We start from the raw sequence: 17,438 nt of genomic DNA, 5'->3' as shown, positions 1-17,438 counted from the left end.
CTTCAGCTCAGTGGATGGAGAAGCAGGACGTGGTTGTGTATGTGTATCTGACCGACTTGTCTCATGGGCTATGGATCTCCTCAATTATGTATTTATTGGTGAAAATGAAGAAGAGTTTAAATTGCCAGAAAACAGAACTAAATACCTTGCTAGCTGTCTTCTCAAAACCATTGATGTCAGCAACTATTTGGTGTGGGCCACAAATAAATCTTGGTGGGGAAAAAATATTCCTAGCTAAAGAATATTGGAAGTGGAAGGAATATTGAGATCTAGAGCCCTATGATGCATTCTGCATGGGAGAAAATCCGGGTTCCAAGAGATAAACTGGCTTTTGGCTCAGCCGATGGCAGAGGGAAGACGAGAAACCTGATCTTTTGGTCTTCGTCGACTGCTATTCTTTCCATTACTCCAACTGGCTCTAGGTTTATGTAATTATTTACTAATATTTCCTCCTATAAGAATGTTCACATCCCCCGTTTGAACATATTCACATATCTCTGCTATTGCTCTTCCCCGAAGGAAGTCCCCCCATTCTTCAGTCTAGTGAGGGGCAGGCTCTTACATGTGAGCAAAGTGTTGACTTGCTGAGACTTCTTTATAAGCTGGGGATGACGAATAGGCAAAGGTCCCAAGTAGTTCACTTAGTCCTTTATTCTTGCTGTGATTATTCTCCTATTACATCTACACATTATGAAAGCCAGGGAAGGGCTCTGACAGCCCAGTGCCATGCTGTGTGAGCCTCAGGATTGGTATGAGTTCCGCTTTCTGCTGGCTCAGCTGGAGGTACATAAGGCCGTCCTAACAACATCTGTGCTTCTGGTGGCAGACAGAGTCACTGTCGGCAGGTCCCTTTAGTTCCTGCTGAGTATGCACATCACATCCACCAGGAAGGACTAAGCTTCTTGTCTGTATCATAGACAAGTTTGTTGTTACTGTGCTTATGTGTCCACCTGTGGGTTTTCCAATGGTCCCAACACCAACCAATCGATCGTCCGTTTATTTTTTGAGAACCCAGTGTGGGCAAGGAGCACAAGACTCGGTCTCTGCCCTCAAAGCGCTTACAATCAGCATAGAGACAGAGAGGAGATGTACCTATAGACACTATGTGATAGGTGCTTTGAGAATGGTTTTGATGTATGTAAATTAGTGGGAGAGTGGGCTGAAGGAATGTGGCTCTGAGCAAGAGTAGGCAGGCAAGGAAGAATGACATGGTATGTCTATTTCATTCATTCATTTAAGACGGAGCACCTTGATATCAGACCTTCTGCTGGCAAATCCTTCACTGTGTCAAAAAGTGCCCATAAAATGAATTAAGATAAACAACTGAGACAGTGAAGTTCAGATTAGCTGTGCCGGGGGAGTGCTGCAGCATGATGAGAAAGAATTGGGAATTAAGTCTCAAGATCAGGGATGCCTTTCCAAAGAAAGTCAACTCTGAGAGTGGTCTTCAAGGATGATCTAGAGCGATCCAGGTAAAGAAGAGAATGAGAACTTGAGGCCAAGGGAAAAGCAGCTACCAGGCTAGGAGGGGAAAGATCATGTCACACCTAGAAATTGCATGTTGCTAGGGACGGGGAGGGTGCAGGCAGCGAGGTCAGAGTAGGTAGGCAGGAGCTAGATCGAAATTTTATTCTGAAAGCTCTGAAACCTTCATTAAATGGTTTTGATCAGAGGGCTTTTGGAAAATTTGGCCTTCATGTGCAGGCTGCAAGGCGTGGGAGAGACCCGCGGGCAGAGCGGTATTTACAGCAGATCTGTTGACAAGGGAGAAAGGCCGGAACTATGTCAGCGGTGCACAGTGATAAACTGAGAGATGTTTAGGATTTGCTAAGTGACTCTGATGCAGGATCGTTGAGCCCAATGGTCAAGAAAGAATTCTAGAGACCTTGTACGGTGGAAAAAGGTGTTTTTATTCTAGCACAGGGACAGGACCCGTGGGCAGAAAGAGCTACATTGTGATTGTGAGGAGTGACTGATTATATAGGGTTTTCTAGCCTGTGGAGGTGACGGTGACTTTAGGGCTCCAGAAAACTGAGTCTATAGATTACTGGAGGTCTATTATTAAGATTGTGTTTTTCTTGTAAATCATTAAGACAGTTACAAAGTCTAGTGGAGTTTCATGTCCTACATGACTGTGATCTTTCTCAATTGACCATTTGTTATTCCCCTGCCTTTGTTCTTAGGCAGTTACTAGTGCCCGAGGAATGTTTTATATACATATATATATATCCCACCTTAAGAGGAGGGGGTTTAGTGGGATGTCAGTTCATGTTTTGCCCTCAGCTTGCCTTTTCTCTCATCATTTCCCCACCCCCTCCCCCGAACAACCCTGACCCTTAAATCTTTAAGATTGTTGAAGACAGAAGATCTCATCTTCTGTAGCTTCTTCCTGTTGAATAGGGGCACAGAGACGTCCCTACCTATGGGTCAACGTTGTCCAGTCGGGGAACCTATAGGTGAGTTATGGAAGGCAGAAGCAGCTGAGTCCAATTTGGACAAAGAAGTAACTCTGTGGGTGGTAAGGACCGTCTTCAATCCTTGCTTGAGGACGAGTTCGAGATCTTCTACAGGTTCACAGGAGTAAGAAGGCACGTTAGTTTGTTCATGGGTTCCCTGGGAAGGAGGTACATGAGTCCAGGAAGAGGGTCCCTCTAATATTACTGCAGTGGGAGTACATAATACAACCCAATATGGACTTTTCCATTTTGGGTTGAAGTCCCCTGCTGTATTTGACTTCCAATCTTTTAAACAAACTATGTCTCTGGGGCTTACATGGGACTGACTTTCAGTTATAGTTAAGTCAGGTTTTGGGAGCATGTGATCAGTATACCCACTAAGTAACATGAATTAAACCAGCCTTGAGTGAACCATTTAATAAGGTATTATAATCTTCATCTAATAACAGGTCCACTGTAAGAAATGGTTTTCCATATAGTAACTCAAAAGGGCTTAGTCCTAGAGATTGTTTTGGAGCAGTTCTCATTCTAAGAAGTCCTATTGGTAAGAGAGTAACCCAGTTTTTCTGGGTCTCTAGACTAAGTTGTCATTTTAAAGTATGATTAAAAGAAGGACCACTGTCACTTTAGGGATTGTGGAAGGCAAAATCTAGGAATAAGGTCTCTCAACAAAACTTTGGTTACTTCTGTGGCTCTTTCAGTTTTACATGGAAGGGCCTCGATCTATCCAAAGTATCAACAAACACTAGTAGGAACTTACAGCCTCTGTGAGGAGGCATTTGTGTGAAATCAAGCTGCCAGTCCCCTCCTGGCTATGTTCCATGGCCTTGGACTGCTTTCAAAAACGGGGGGGGGGGGGGGGCGGGGGGCACAGACTGCACCTTCTGGATTTACTTGTGCCCAAAGGATTGGCAATCTGTTTTATTATAGCTATTAAATTCACTCCATCAAATATATTTTTAACTAAATGTTTTAAAGCATTTTTGCCCAAATGAGTAGCCTGGTGTAAACCCTGTATTACCTTCCATGAGTTATTTTTGGATATAAAGATTTTCCCCTCATTATTAACAAGCCAGTTCTGTGCCTTTTTTGAATTTCCTTGTTCCTGGGCCATGTGAATTTCTTGGTTTGAATAGACTGGAGTTATGGACTTGATTGGAGTTAAGACTGGTATGAGACTTAATATTTGTTTATTTTGTGCTGCCTGCTTGGCTGCATGGTCCTTTAGATTATTTCCTTTAGATTCCAAGATCCTATCCTTTTGACATCTGGGGTGTCAAATGGGGTGAATTATAGCTACCTCCTTAGATAGGTGTATAGCCTCAAGAAGAGTAATTATTTCAGGCTCATATTTGGGGAGTTATGGCTTGATAATAATCATAATCCATTTCCTTCTAAATTTCCCCATGGGCATGTAGCTCCAGGCAAGCATATTTGGAGTCAGTATAAATATTAATTTTTAGGCCTTTTGCCATTGAAGAGCATGGGTAAGTGCTATTCATTCAGTCTTTTGAGCAGAAGTATTTATTGGAAGGGCTTTTGCCTCAATGGTCTTAGCTAACTATAGCATATCTGGCTTTTCTTTCTCCCTTATCCATGAAGCTGCTGCCATCAGCAAACCAATTGTCATCTGCATTTTCAATAGGGGAATCTTTTAAATCTGGTCTGCTAGAAAAAACAAGATCGATAATCTCTGAGCAGTCATGTTCTAGCATAGACGCAGGATGATCAGGTCCAGGCATAAAGTTTGATAGGCTTTCAGTATTATTTCAGGTATGTCTAAAAGCATAGCCTGGTATTTAGTAAGCCGGTATCCTGTCATCCATTGGTGGCCTTTGGTCTCTAGGACACTTTGGACCTGATGTGGAGTCATCACCATCAAGAATTGTCCCAGAGTAAGTCTGGAAGCTGCTTCTCCCAGGAGGGCTGTTGCAGCCACTGCTTGAAGACAAGCCAGCCACCCACATTATCAAGTGACTTTGAAAAATAGCCCACCCGTTTTGTTTCATTTCCTAATTTCTGGGTAAGAACTCCCAAAGCTTGTCCCTGTTTTTCTGTTACATATAAAGTGAAAGGTTTTTCTAAATTTGGTAAAGCCAAAGCTGGGGCTGACGAAAGCTTAACTTTTAATGTTTGAAAGGCTGTCTGTTGGGCCTTCCATCCAGAGTAAAGGTTCTTTACCAGGGCCTTTAATTGAATCATACAATGGTTTGGCTAAGAACCTAAATCCAGGAATCCACAGTGGGCAAAAACCTGCCATACCTAGGAAAGTACAGAGTTGTTTTTTTTGTAGCTAGGGGTCCAAGATCTAATACTGCCTTTTTTTTTTTCTGTCAGTAGACAGGGTAGGGTGACTTGGTGTTAGCTCGTATCCCCAAATATTATATTATACTTTTTGTTTCGATATTTGTGCCTTTTTAGCGAAGACACGATATCCTCTGTCTGCCAAGAAATTAAGTGAAGTTATAGAACTGCTATCAGACATTTCTTTTGTGGGACTACAGATGAAAATACCATCCACATACTGAAGTATAGTCCCTCGAAGCAGGGAGATATCACGGAGGTCCTTGCTAAGTGCAGCCCTGGAAAAAGTGAGGACTGTCCCTAAATCCCTGTGGCAAGACTATCCAAGTTAAATGGAACAGCCTGTGGGCTTGAAGGTGAGGCCCATTAAAAAGCAAATTAGTGGCTGTGTTTCTTCACTTTGAGGGATGCAAAAGAAGGTGTCTTTTAAAGGACTTCTGGGTGGCTCATAAGCGTCTGCCTTCGGCTCAGGTCTTGATCCCAGAGTCCTGGAATTGAGTCCCCCATGGGGCTCCCTGCTCCGCGGGGAGCCTGCTTCTCCCTCTGCCTCTGCCTCTCTCTCTCTCTCTCATGAATAAATAAATAAAATCTTTAGGAAAAAAATAAATCAAGTACTGTAAACCAGTTGGCATCACCAGGGACCTGGGTGAGAAATAGTATATGGATTTGGCACCATGGGATGAGTAGGCATCACTGCTTCATTTATAGCTCTTAAATCTTGTACCGTCTGATAGTCTCCATCTGGTTTCTTTGCTGGTAAAATTGGGAGTGTTATAAGGAGATTGACAAGGTTTTAAAATACCATCTTTAAGAGATGTATCAATAAGTGGTTGTAACCCAGCCTCTGCCTCAGGTTTTAAGGGATACTGTTTTTTTGTTTTTGTTTTTGTTTTTTATGAGGTATAGTGGTTGGGTCCTTTAAGGTCACTTTAATAAACAATATTAATAAACAAATATTAAGTCTCATGCCAATCACAGACCTGTGGATTTACTTCCTTCCAGATATTAGGAGGGATATCAGGGCAAGGTTTAAGTTTTCTGGGTGTTAAAGAGAACAAGCTGTCCCCTTTAGTCAGAGCAAACCTGCGTCCTGGTTTATACATTAAGTCTCATCCAACTAATGGAGTGGGACAAGATGAAAGGACTAGGAAAACATGAGTAACCAACTGGTTTTTGTATGTACAGGCTAAAGGCATTGTCTGGAGGCATGTTTTAGTTTTCTCTTCTGTGCCAACCATTCTATGTTTAGAAAGACAAGCAGGGCTGAGTAAGGAGAGTAAAACTCCTGTATCGATAAGGAAATTGATAAATGTACCTTCCACATCCAGGGTAACCTGGGGCTCAGTCATCCTGATTTCCAATGTCCTTCTCTCTTACAGACAGGACATGGCCCCGGTGGAGAGCCTTTGTTTGGACATTCTTTGCTCCACTGTCGGACTTGGGCTCACCTGTAGCATGGGATCTCACCTGCTCCTTCGTCTGATACCGGCTTTATCTTTGGCCCCTGGTTAGTCTGGTGTTGTGGGGAATCCGCTATAGTGCCAGCCAATATTTGAGCCTGTTTTTTACCCTGCATTTTAGCTCTCCAGTCCTTTTCTTGCCTAACGGCCATATTTCTATTATTAAAGACCCCTATAGGGCGCCTGGGTGGCTCAGTTGGTTAAGCGACTGCCTTCAGCTCAGCTCAGGTGAGGATCCTGGAGTCCTGGGATCGAGTCCCGCATCGGGCTCCCCGCTCAGCGGGGCGTCTGCTTCTCCCTCTGACTCTCCCCCCTCTCATGCTCTCTATCATTATCTCTCTCAATAAAAAAAAAAAAAAAAAAAGACCCCAATAGCTACCTCTAGTGGGTGCTGGGTGGGGGTTTGAGGGCCTAAAGCCATTTTAGCCAATTTTTAGTGGATGTCAGGTGCTGACTGACCTAAAAAATGCATGTTTAATATAGTTGTTCCTTCAGAGGAGGTTGGGTCCAGATTTGTGTATTTAGGGATGGTGTCTTGGTGTCTATCAAACAGCCCTGAAATAGAGCTGGATTTTCATCAGCAACTTGGGTAACTTCCTGAGTTTTATAAATCCTTTAGAGAATCCTTTTTTCATTTCTTCTATTAAACAAGTGATCATCTGGTCTTGTCTTTCCCTTCCCTGTCTATCATCTTGGTAACTCCAGTAAGGTTTGGTATTGGGAACAGCAGTGCCCCCTACTGGATAATGATGGGTAGGGGGTTATCTCTGACTGCTTCTTCATCAGCAAATTCTTGAGCCCCTGCCCAGATATGGTTCTTTTCCTCAGGGGTGCAACAACGAGTTAATATGATGTATATATCTCACCAGGTCAAATAAAAAATAATAGGTAATTGTTGAAAGTCCTCATAAATTGAGAACAGGGTTTTCGGAATATCGTCCTAATTGTTTATCTGAGCCAGGTCTGCCATGGAGAATGGAACATGACTAACTGTGCCCATTTCTCCATTAGCAACCTCCCTAAGAGGATGCAATCCATATTTAGGTAGAAATTCTAGAAGATAGGGAGTTCCACTCCTGGTATGTCCATCTGGCCTGGGAGCAGAGGGGTCTTTAGGTTTATAAGGAGGAGAGAGAGTAACAGAGCCAGTGTCTTCTTTGTTTGGATTGGCCAGTGATTTCTACAGTGACCCAGGTTTGTTAGGAGAAATGGGCCTATTTAGACAATCATCATCCAGTATGTCCAGAGGGGGTTTATTAACCTGGTTGGTGGTTAGACACATTTTGCAAGAGGCCCTTAGATCAGGATCCTGATTTAGGGCCATGAAGGCCTGGACATAGGGTACCTCAGTCCATTTGCCCTGTTTCCTGCAAAAGAGATCGGATAGATCGTATTAAAGTTTAATGTCCATTAATGGGCCATTTTCCCTCATTTCCCGAGGAGTACCGAGGCCATGCAATGTTACAGAAGAAGATCAGTTTTTTTCTTTCTTAGATCTTGCAATCTGAATTGATTCCAGTAGGTTAAAAGGCATCCCAAGGGAGGATACTTGGGAACTAAAGATCCCATGCTCCTAGAAAAGTAGAGGTTTATTACCAAAAATCCCCCCTGCCTCCTACGTGGCATCTATGCAGGATATGTCCGAGGTTTCTAGTGTCAAAGTGACCAGAGGCATCCTTCTAAGAAGGTGCTATGAACACTGCCTTGCCTTGGAGGAATGCTGGTGTCCCTCAAATTCCCCATTGCATTCTAGATGACTAATGGGTGCCAGCGAATGGACCAAAATGCCATGGAGAACCTGTCATTCTTAATCCATGGAAAACATCAGCAAAGTTTTACAAGGGGAAATTATATAATATTGTAATTTAAGTATTCAGTAGGGGACATTGATGAAGAATAGTAAATATAGAAATCCATCCTGGTCTAAGTGACATTCCAAAACATGTAGTCTTTTATAGCTGACTTCTCTAGGAGATGGTTCCCAGTTGGGTTTTAATTCAATTGGGTACTGGTTTCAGTCAGCTCTGAGAGGAGGTCTCGTGGCCAGAAGTGGGTAGGCCAGGGATTTGGATGGGATTGCATTAGACCAATGAGGAAGAAACCTTACATGAGATTCTTAAGATTGGCAGCTGTCCTAGTGACTTAGGTAGCTATCCATGCCCAAGAAAGACAACTGTGTATAAGAATAGGAATAACGAGAGGGCATTGAGTTTCTGGGCCTTAGAACCATTCCGGCCAACCGAATGAGCTTCCAGTCAAAAGGAATTGAGTTTCCGGTCAAAAGGCAGGCTTTCTCGTCCCCATAGAGTAGCCACGGGCTAGAGCATTGCAGCCTGAGCTATTGACACGAAAGTATTCCAATAAGACCATATTCCTTGAAGAGCCTCTAAAATGAAAGTAAAAGGAGAAGAGAGAGTAACTCACCAAGTTTGTGCTGAGGCTCGAAGTCCAGATGAAGGTAAGATGCAGAATGCCTGTATGGGCCACCAAAATATGATGCAGGATCATTGAGCCCAGTGGTCAAGAAAGAATTCTTGAGATGTTTTGCGGTGCAAAAAGGTGTTTTTATTCTATTTTTTAAAAAATATTTTATTTATTTGACAGAGAGAGAGTGAGAGAGGGAACACAAGCAGGGGGAGTGGGAAAGGGAGAAGCAGGCTCCCCACTGAGCAGGGAGCCCCGATGTGGGGCTCGACCCCAGGACCCCGGGATCATGACCTGAGCTGAAGGCAGATGCTTAACAACTGAGCCACCCAGGTGCCCCCAAAGGTGTTTTTATTCTAGCATGGGGACGGGACCCGTGGGCAGAAAGAGCTACATTGTGATTGTGAGGAGTGACTGATTATATAAGGCTGTCTATCCTATGGTGGTGAAAGTGATGTTAGGGCTCCAGGAAATTGAGTCTATAGGTTCCTGGAGGTCTATTATTATGATTGTGTTTTTCTTGTAAATCGTTAAGACAGTTACAAAGTCTAGTGGAATTTCATGTCCTACATGACTGTAATCTTTATCAATTGACCATTTGTTATTCCCCTGCTTTTGTTCTCAGGCAGTTACTAGTGCCTGAGGAATGTTATCTATATCTATATCTATATCTATATCTATATCTATATCTATATATCTATATCTATATATATCTATATCTATCTATCTATCTATCTATCTATCTATCTATCTATCTATATCTATATATCCCACCTTAAGGGGAGGGGGATTTGGCGGGGTGTCAGCTCATGTTTTGTGCTCAGCTTGCTTTTTGTTCTCTCATCAACCTGATGGAGGCATTGAGGGAAAAGGAGGATCTAGGGTCCTTTGAGGCTTCTGCCTTGACTGAGTAAATTGTAACTTGAATCAAGATAGGTGATGCTAGAGGCATTTACAGATTTGGAGAAAGCAGAGGTGTACTGTAAATCATTGGATAAATGGGTCTGGAGTGCAGGAAAACAAACTAAATTGGAGATCTATATTTGGATATCATTAGCATTTTGGAAGTTGTTGAAGCCTTGGGTGTGGATGAGCTCAAGCAGCCTGAGTGCCAGAGTAAGAAGAGAAGTGGTCCAAATTAGTAATCCTGGAAGTGCCAAGATTGGAGGGGCAGGAAAAGAACAGAGCTTGGGAGGGAAACTGGAAATGCAACTGAAAAAGTGCACGCTTTATGAGGAATGCAGTTTGGGTTAGAAGAGAGAGAGTGGGCAATGATCAGTGGTGATGTTATGCTGAACACAAGGATGCAGAGGAATGGAGGATTGACTTAGCTCAGCCTTACCCAAGGGAGAGGCCTAGAAACCCTGTAAAGTGACTTTAGGTCACCATAAAGACTTCCTAGCACAACTAGCTAGAATAGAAGAGCTTCCCGAGGAGGTAGTGGGTCCCTGAGCTAAATGCATTGAGCACTACTTGATGATCACTTGGTAGGAACTTTGTAAAAGAATTCAAGCATCAGGGGACTAATTGTACCAACTGGGCCTTTAAAGTCTGCAAGTCCTGAGATACAATGATGTTGTGTCTTGAAGGTGGGAGGTTGCCTTCTCCTCTTGCCATCTTCAGACACAAAAGAGCTATTCCTGAATTTTCCTTTCCCTCGATCATCTGTAACAGAGCTGTTGCTTATGGAATTAGCTACACTCCCTGGAACATATTTATACTCTCAACCTGGATATCTTTCCAGAAATTTTTAATCTGCTTTACTTTTAGACAGAACTTCCTTTTCATAAGCCTTGTTCCAAACTAAGTTCTTTTGGATTTGCAAAAGGATTACTCACAATTCTACCATTCTGGCAATACAATCCATATTAAATATAATTAATATCTTCCCTGTATCATAAGTGGAGCTCACAAAATCTATCGGCCTTCATATATCCAGACTAGGAATTCTGATCTTGTCTGCTCCGATGTGAATACTTTTCCTTCCTTTTATCTGAAAAATGTCTATGTCCTTTTTGTTGTCCTTGAAGTGTGGCAACCAGAGTGTATATCATTCCAGGTGTGGATGCCCACTATTTCATATGTGATAGACACATTTTACTTTCCATATAATCAGCAGCACAAAAAACTGTTTCTCAGGGAATGATTTATTGTAATTCTAAGTTCACTTCCTGAGTCACATAGACAACCGAGAAATATTATATAGTATAGTTGTACTTTGAGCAAATACTCAGCCCTGTAATACACTTACAGGAAAATTGTGAGGTTATCATTGATGGCTTTAGCCCCTGGACAATAGCCCCAGGATTGTTCATCCTGTCAACTCTAAGACATGTAAAACCCTTATAAAAACTTGGCTCCAGCAATGACCTTTTTCTTCACTTAAAAAAAGGCTAGGTTACTGGGTGTACTCTACAGTTTCCTTCATTTCTGCTTTTATCATTTAGGATTTATAATTTCAATATTCATTCTTTGTATCTTCACATTCTTGAATTACATTTTTATATAGTGAATCATGTTATGGTCTAGCTTGTGCTTCTACACTGAAAAGCCATGGGCAGATACTATCCAATAGAGGCATTCTTTTAGAAAGAGCCTCACAGTACAATGATTATACTATGAAGTTATATCATGGCCCCCGTGTCTACTGCTGGACACTTGGGAGACCCATAACACAGCTCTCTGGCCCTCAACTTAGGTCATAATGGCATTCTGCTGTCTCATCAGAATTCTTTTTCTTCTACCTATCCCCTCTGTCGTTTGGTTTAGTTCTGGTAGGTTGTAGGTGTATGTTCTCTTACTGTACCCCACTTGGACTGGTAAGTCCTGTACATTTCCTATTTATTCGTGTGCTGGTTATAGCCGCTACAAAGCCCCGAATCTTAAGGACTCAGGATTATTTTTCAAATTCTTTACCCCACTTTATGGAACTCTTCTCATTTGGTGCTGTATTTTAAGTGGAACTGGATACTTCTTTTAACGTTTAGATAGTCTTTCCTGTACAAAGTGATTATTTCTGAAAGATTGATGAGCTGTTGACTAATGGACTGTGCATCCCTTAAGAGTTGGAAATCAACCTCTGTATGCCTTAGCATCTAGCCCAGCATTGGCTACTTAGTAGGCACCAAACAAATATTTGGATGAATACTTGAGGGGAAGTTAAAGTATACACTGAGAACATAAGGACCAGGTCTTCTAGAGTCCTTTTCATTTCTCTAAGCTGGAGTATAGTCTTTAAAAAGCTAGAGGTAGTAGTTGAGTTGGTGTTTTTCATAGCTGGCCATCAGAATTGCCCAGGGGGAGGCGGTGGAGCTTAACACAAGTACAGATTCCTGTGTTGATCCTCTAATCAGGATATCCAGAGGAAGACTAGGAATCTGTATTTTTCATAAGAGGAGCAGTTATAATGCAACTAGTTTGCACCGAACGAGATAACCTCTAATTCCTTTTCAGCAATAACATTCTTTGGTTCAAATATTAACTAGCTGATATGGAACTGCTTCTTTTTTTATACTAACCGCACTCTGTTTTCCCTTTTTGTCACCCTCATTCAGGGTCTGCTAAGCCAGTCAGTGATTTCTTCAACAGAGAAGCTCCCCTCCAGAGGCTCTAAACATTTGAGGTTCACACCTGTTCCCTTTGTGGATGAGATGACCTCATCGGCTCTGGTCAACATTAACCCCTTTACCCCAGAGTCCTATAGAAAACAATTCCTTCAGTCCAACGGCAAGAGGAAAACCCGAGGGGATCTGTAAGTGTACTGTTGCCTCTAACTTTTGAGAACTGATCTTACTATGGTCAAGTAGAAGGGAGAGTATGAAAGTAAGATTAGGAATAAGAACTCTACTTGAATGCAACTGATACCCTGTTCACACATCCACTCCTTCCTAAATGTTAATGTTGGTCTGCTTTGTCATGGAGATTCTAGTGTCTCCCTATTCTGAAGTGTACTGTATGGTGTCTTCTGTCTGAAAGAATAGGGCAGAGTAAGCAATACTCATCTGACTTCCATTAGCAAGTTGAATGAGCTATGGAACTGCATTCACGTGGTCTCCTCTGGATAACAGAAGGCTAGCCATTAGGGCAGGTGTAGCTCACACTTCAAGGAGTATACTGCTGTTTCCAGTCTAGCTTGTGTGACTGAGGGCTCTAGAGCAAAGATTTGAACCTCTCTGGTGGCAGATTGGCTAAAGAGAAAAAGATAGTGTTGCTTTTGGAGGTGCTGAGAATAGAAAGCCAAACTGCACAACTCCACAAGGCCTCAATGGTAGAAAGTGTCCAAATGAGGATTGTGCATATTACTTAGGGACATTTCTTTACTATGTCTCTTTGATACTTCCTTTTTTTACACAAAGGAAGTGCCTTTAAAACGGGCCAGTCATTTGTGCTCATATGTACTCAGCAAAATAAATGCACGGCTAACAATGTGAAGTATGCAGAGCATTTAATGTGTTAGGTTGAGTTGTTTCGTTTGGAATCAATGACTCTGTATTAACCAGCTTTGTGGCCAGAATAGGTTTTTTCAATACTATCTCCTGGATCTTAAGTAAACAGAACTTCAGTCCAAGTATATAGCTCCACTTTTATTACCAAGAATTCTATTGGTTTTAGCTCTTGAGGATTCTTTGCAAATCATCAGAATTGATTCACCTCTCACGGAAGCTAGCCAGAGGAGACAGTTAATTTGAGTTTCCTGCAATGAAAGTGATGACACTTTAGTAAGAGCTCTTGGTGCTTCTGAGTGAGCATTTTTCTCCCTTACTTATTGTGCTGTTATTTTTTTGTAGTGTTATTTTATAAGGTATTAGAATGTCGTATTAAATTTAAGTCACAAATGTCCAGCATCAGTTTGTCTCCATCAGTGTAAAGTCTTCCTCTATTTGCACTTTCTATCCTGTGCTTCTCCAGAAGAAAAATCTATAGCTGGCTGCTCTAGAGATTGAAATCTGGCTTAGAGATCCAGAATGCAACTGCTCATGCCAAAGAGGATGTTTGGCAGAGCTTATTGGAAAGTAACTGAAAATATCTTAGCCAGTGTTAGAGCTTATTCTGCTGTACTGATGGTCTGCCTGCGAACCTAGGGCAAAGCAGGGGAGGTGGGTGCTGGAGGGGAAGGTTACAGTGAGGCAGGAAAGCGTGCTCAGTTTCCTGTGTCCTGTGTGCTCTCACCTCCACTGTTCAGTGTCGCTCTGTTTGCCTAGAACCCCACTCCTGCCCCTTAGCTGATTCCTACTCGTTCTTGAAACTTAGCCTGCCTATCCTCTCTCGGGAAAGGCTTTTACTCTTGAAATCATGATTTGGGTGCTGCCTATGGTGTCGCTTGGTATCTTGTTCTTATTCTCGTTTCTTACAATGAAATTTTCTATTTATCCTTTCCCCAGTTATAAACAGAAGTGGGGAAGGAATTGTCTTATTTACTCTCACAACCCCAGAACCTGGTATAATATCAAGCCCATGCCAATCATACATTGATATCACTTCTTTTTTTTTTTTTTTCCTAAGTGAGGAAGCTGGTCCAGGGGAAGGCAATGTAGAACAAGGGCTGCCTGCCAAGGTGAGCACAGTTCTTTGTTTCAGCGGTCATAACTTAGGCACTTCATCCTGTTGTCAATCTCTCTCTCTATCTCCTTCTCCCTCTCTCTCTCTCCATACCACCCGCCCCACCTCACTTTGTAGATTTACCATGTGCCTTACAGCTGAATTGATCTGGACTCTCAGCAGGGTCTATATTCTTAGCTAGTTACTACTTTATCAGATAGTACCTGATCAGTATATCGCTAAATCATTAACTTGCAGTGTTTTTAAATTAATGGCTACTGTTTCTATCTTGGATTTATGGAAAAATTCTATATTCGTGGGGTAGAGAAGTGAAGGGAAAATTCAAGATATTTAAGGTCCAAAAATGGAGAAGCAGAAGAGAGCAATATGGCATAAAGCCAAAAGTTTAAATGTAAAATTTTAGCTCTTAAATGTATCAGTTATCTATTGATTTTTATTATTTATTTATTTATTTATTTATTTATTTATTTATTTTTAAGATTTATTTGAGAGAGAGAGAGAGACAGAGCACAAGCAGGGGGAGAGGCAGGGAGAGGGAGAAGCAGGCTCCCTTCTGAGCAGGGAGCCTGACATGGGGTTGGATCCCAGGACTCTGGGATCAAGACCTGAGCCAAAGGCAGACGCTTAACCATCTGAGCCACCCAGGCTATCTATTTATTTTTAAATAATGTTCACAATCTTTGTTGTAGCATCCCTCATTTGATAACCTAGCCTAATAAAATAATACTGTAAATATTATCACCAGAGATGCTTATTGCAGCCTTAACTTGTAATGGCAAAAAAAAAGTATGAAATGTCCAATAATAACAGCCAAATAAATTATAATTTACAGTGGAATATTAAATTGCCATTAAGAAGTTTATAATACCATGAAAACATACTTATGCTCAATATTCAGTTTACAAAAGTGGAGGGGAAGGGCTTGAGGCTGGGGAATGATGTAGATGGTAAGCTGGCTTATTTGGTGTCTGAGATGAGGATGGGAAGGTAGTGGCCAAGCAATTGGTAGAAGGCCTTGAGGTCTCTGACCAGAACTTTGGATTCCTTGTGGGAGACAATTAAGTGTGTCTGATTCTATGGTATCATTTTGCAAAAATAATTTTCACTATTAGAAGAGATGGAGAGAGGGCTGGTAGCTATGGCAGCTCCAGACATGGGGGAAACAGAATTTGAGATTGGCTAAGGGCAATGAAAATTCTAGATCTTGCTAATGAAGACTGGTTGGTATTAGATGTTGAAATGAGGAGCTAGTAAGAGTCAAGACTGTTTAAAATCAAGTTAAATGAAAAAATTCTTGCTAACAGGGATATTGCGAAAGGATGACCTCATGGAGATAAATTGGTTTGGATTGAGATTCATATAAATTCATGGAGATTTTTATTGTCTTAGCTACGATTTACTGAGAATTTACTGTGTGCTTGGCATTGAGCTAAGTCACACACACACACACGTTTTCTCATGTAATATTTAAAAGAACCCTGGGTTGTAGTTGCTAGGATGCTTACTTCAGATGAGAAAACTAATAAAGGAGCTCAGTGATTTTTGCCTAGGGTTACCTACTAGCTGGAAAAAGAGAGATGTTGCAAGTCAGCCAGGAGGTGGAAGGACTGCTATACCTGAGCACGTAAGCTGAAATAATCAATTTGACAATTTTGTTCTCCACACTAAGATTTTTGAGGAAGCAAATTGAACACAAATAAGTTTATTCAATTTGAGATGGAAACATTAGCAGCCAGAGTGTGAGGCAGGTAGACAAGAGTCAAAAGGAGGTGTCTTTTTTTTTTCTTAACACGTTCTACTTGGATCCCAGCCATTCCTTCAGCTGAGGACAGTAGCTGTTGCTGTGAGCAGGGGCATCCCCTCTAAAAACATATTGAGAAGAAGAATATCCCAGACAGAAGAAATAACGTAGAAAAAGACTTAATATATGAAAAAATGCCAGTACAGCATTGTATAGATGGTTATGAAGAGTACAAAGAAGGTAGTCAGCAACTGGGGAGGTTCTTGCTACCATGAATGCTGACACAGACAGAATCAAAAAGATTTGCCTCAAAAGTCTTTTTGAAAACTTTGAGAAATTTTGGAATATGCCTTAAATTTATTGCTTACAATATGTTAGAAAGAATTACTTTAATATTTTAATAAAATATTTCAGAGATGTGTTCTACGAGAAACCAACATGGCTTCCCGCTATGAAAAAGAATTCTTGGAGGTAGAAAAAATTGGAGTTGGGGAATTTGGTACAGTCTACAAGTGTATTAAGAGGCTGGATGGATGTGTTTATGCAATAAAACGTTCCACGAAACCTTTTGCAGGATTATCAAATGAGTAAGTGCCTTTGAAATGTACTAGAAGTACAAACTTTGATTTGGAAAGTTATTTCTCGTCAAAACATTTTAAATAATAGTACTGATGTCATTAAAAAACATACCCATTGCTATCCCCTCCATTTTTTTTTTCTCATGGTTCTTGAGGCTTTTCCTACTGGTCTGACTGCTTTTGCTTTAATGAATAGATTTATGGAGTGATCTTCTGCCTGTTAGTTCATTAGAAATATTGCCAAGTAGGAAGTTACTGTTAACTCACTGGTTATCTCCATTTTGTATTAATAATGAATTCAATAATGAGTTCAATGTTTCCAAGACTACAACTGAGGAAAAAGCAACAAAATTTAACTTTCACTCCCAGAACTAATTGTTCAGAAGTTCTTCCTTTTACAAAGAAAACAATTATTTTTAGATTCAGCCAATGCTTTTTGTGAACTGTGGGAATGTAATACTTAGTTCGCTAAATCTGAAATTATGGACCTTCTTCATTTTTATACCAAAATTCATCGAGTACTACATTTTACTTTTTTTTGTGTTGGATTTCCTGTTCCATAATGAATCTCTCTCCCCAAGGCTGTCCCTGTGACTGTATCCTATTGGCTGAGTGTAATATTGACTCTAGTGATGTCTAGCCTTCACAGAGAAGACAGAGGATCCATTACAATATCAACCATCAAGTCCATAGTGGCTTTATTAAGCCCATCAAAGTTTTTTTTTTTAATTGTAATACAGTAAAATTAAAACTCAAAGTATGTCTGCCACTGAGATAGTAACAACCTAACACTCCTCCTTACATATGCCATGTTCTATTAAAAAAGCGCTGTGAATGTCCACAATAGCCAAACTGTGGAAAGAGCCAAGATGTCCATCAACAGATGAATGGATAAAGAAGATGTGGTATATATATA

General features: G+C 41.2%; 1 protein-coding gene and 1 long non-coding RNA gene across 3 annotated transcripts in view; one reads left to right on the top strand and one right to left on the bottom strand.

The window, feature by feature from the left end:
- The window catches only part of LOC116630708, a 41,191-nt gene that overhangs the window by 4,732 nt on the left and 19,021 nt on the right, over positions 1-17,438 (bottom strand). The window lies entirely within an intron of this gene.
- The window catches only part of WEE2 (WEE2 oocyte meiosis inhibiting kinase), a 34,955-nt gene that overhangs the window by 1,117 nt on the left and 16,400 nt on the right, over positions 1-17,438 (top strand). The window contains exons 2-4 of the mRNA XM_032401434.1: positions 12,199-12,395; positions 14,147-14,198; positions 16,359-16,531. Coding sequence (XP_032257325.1) covers positions 12,199-12,395; positions 14,147-14,198; positions 16,359-16,531 — 422 coding nt within the window. The remainder of the gene's footprint in view (positions 1-12,198; positions 12,396-14,146; positions 14,199-16,358; positions 16,532-17,438) is intronic.

The sequence above is a fragment of the Phoca vitulina genome, unplaced genomic scaffold, assembly GCF_004348235.1.
Source record: "Phoca vitulina isolate PV1807 unplaced genomic scaffold, GSC_HSeal_1.0 scaffold4, whole genome shotgun sequence".
Taxonomy (NCBI): Eukaryota; Metazoa; Chordata; class Mammalia; order Carnivora; family Phocidae; genus Phoca; species Phoca vitulina.
The sequence above is the reverse complement of the archived record's forward strand: the minus strand, read 5'-3'. Positions and strand labels throughout refer to the sequence as shown.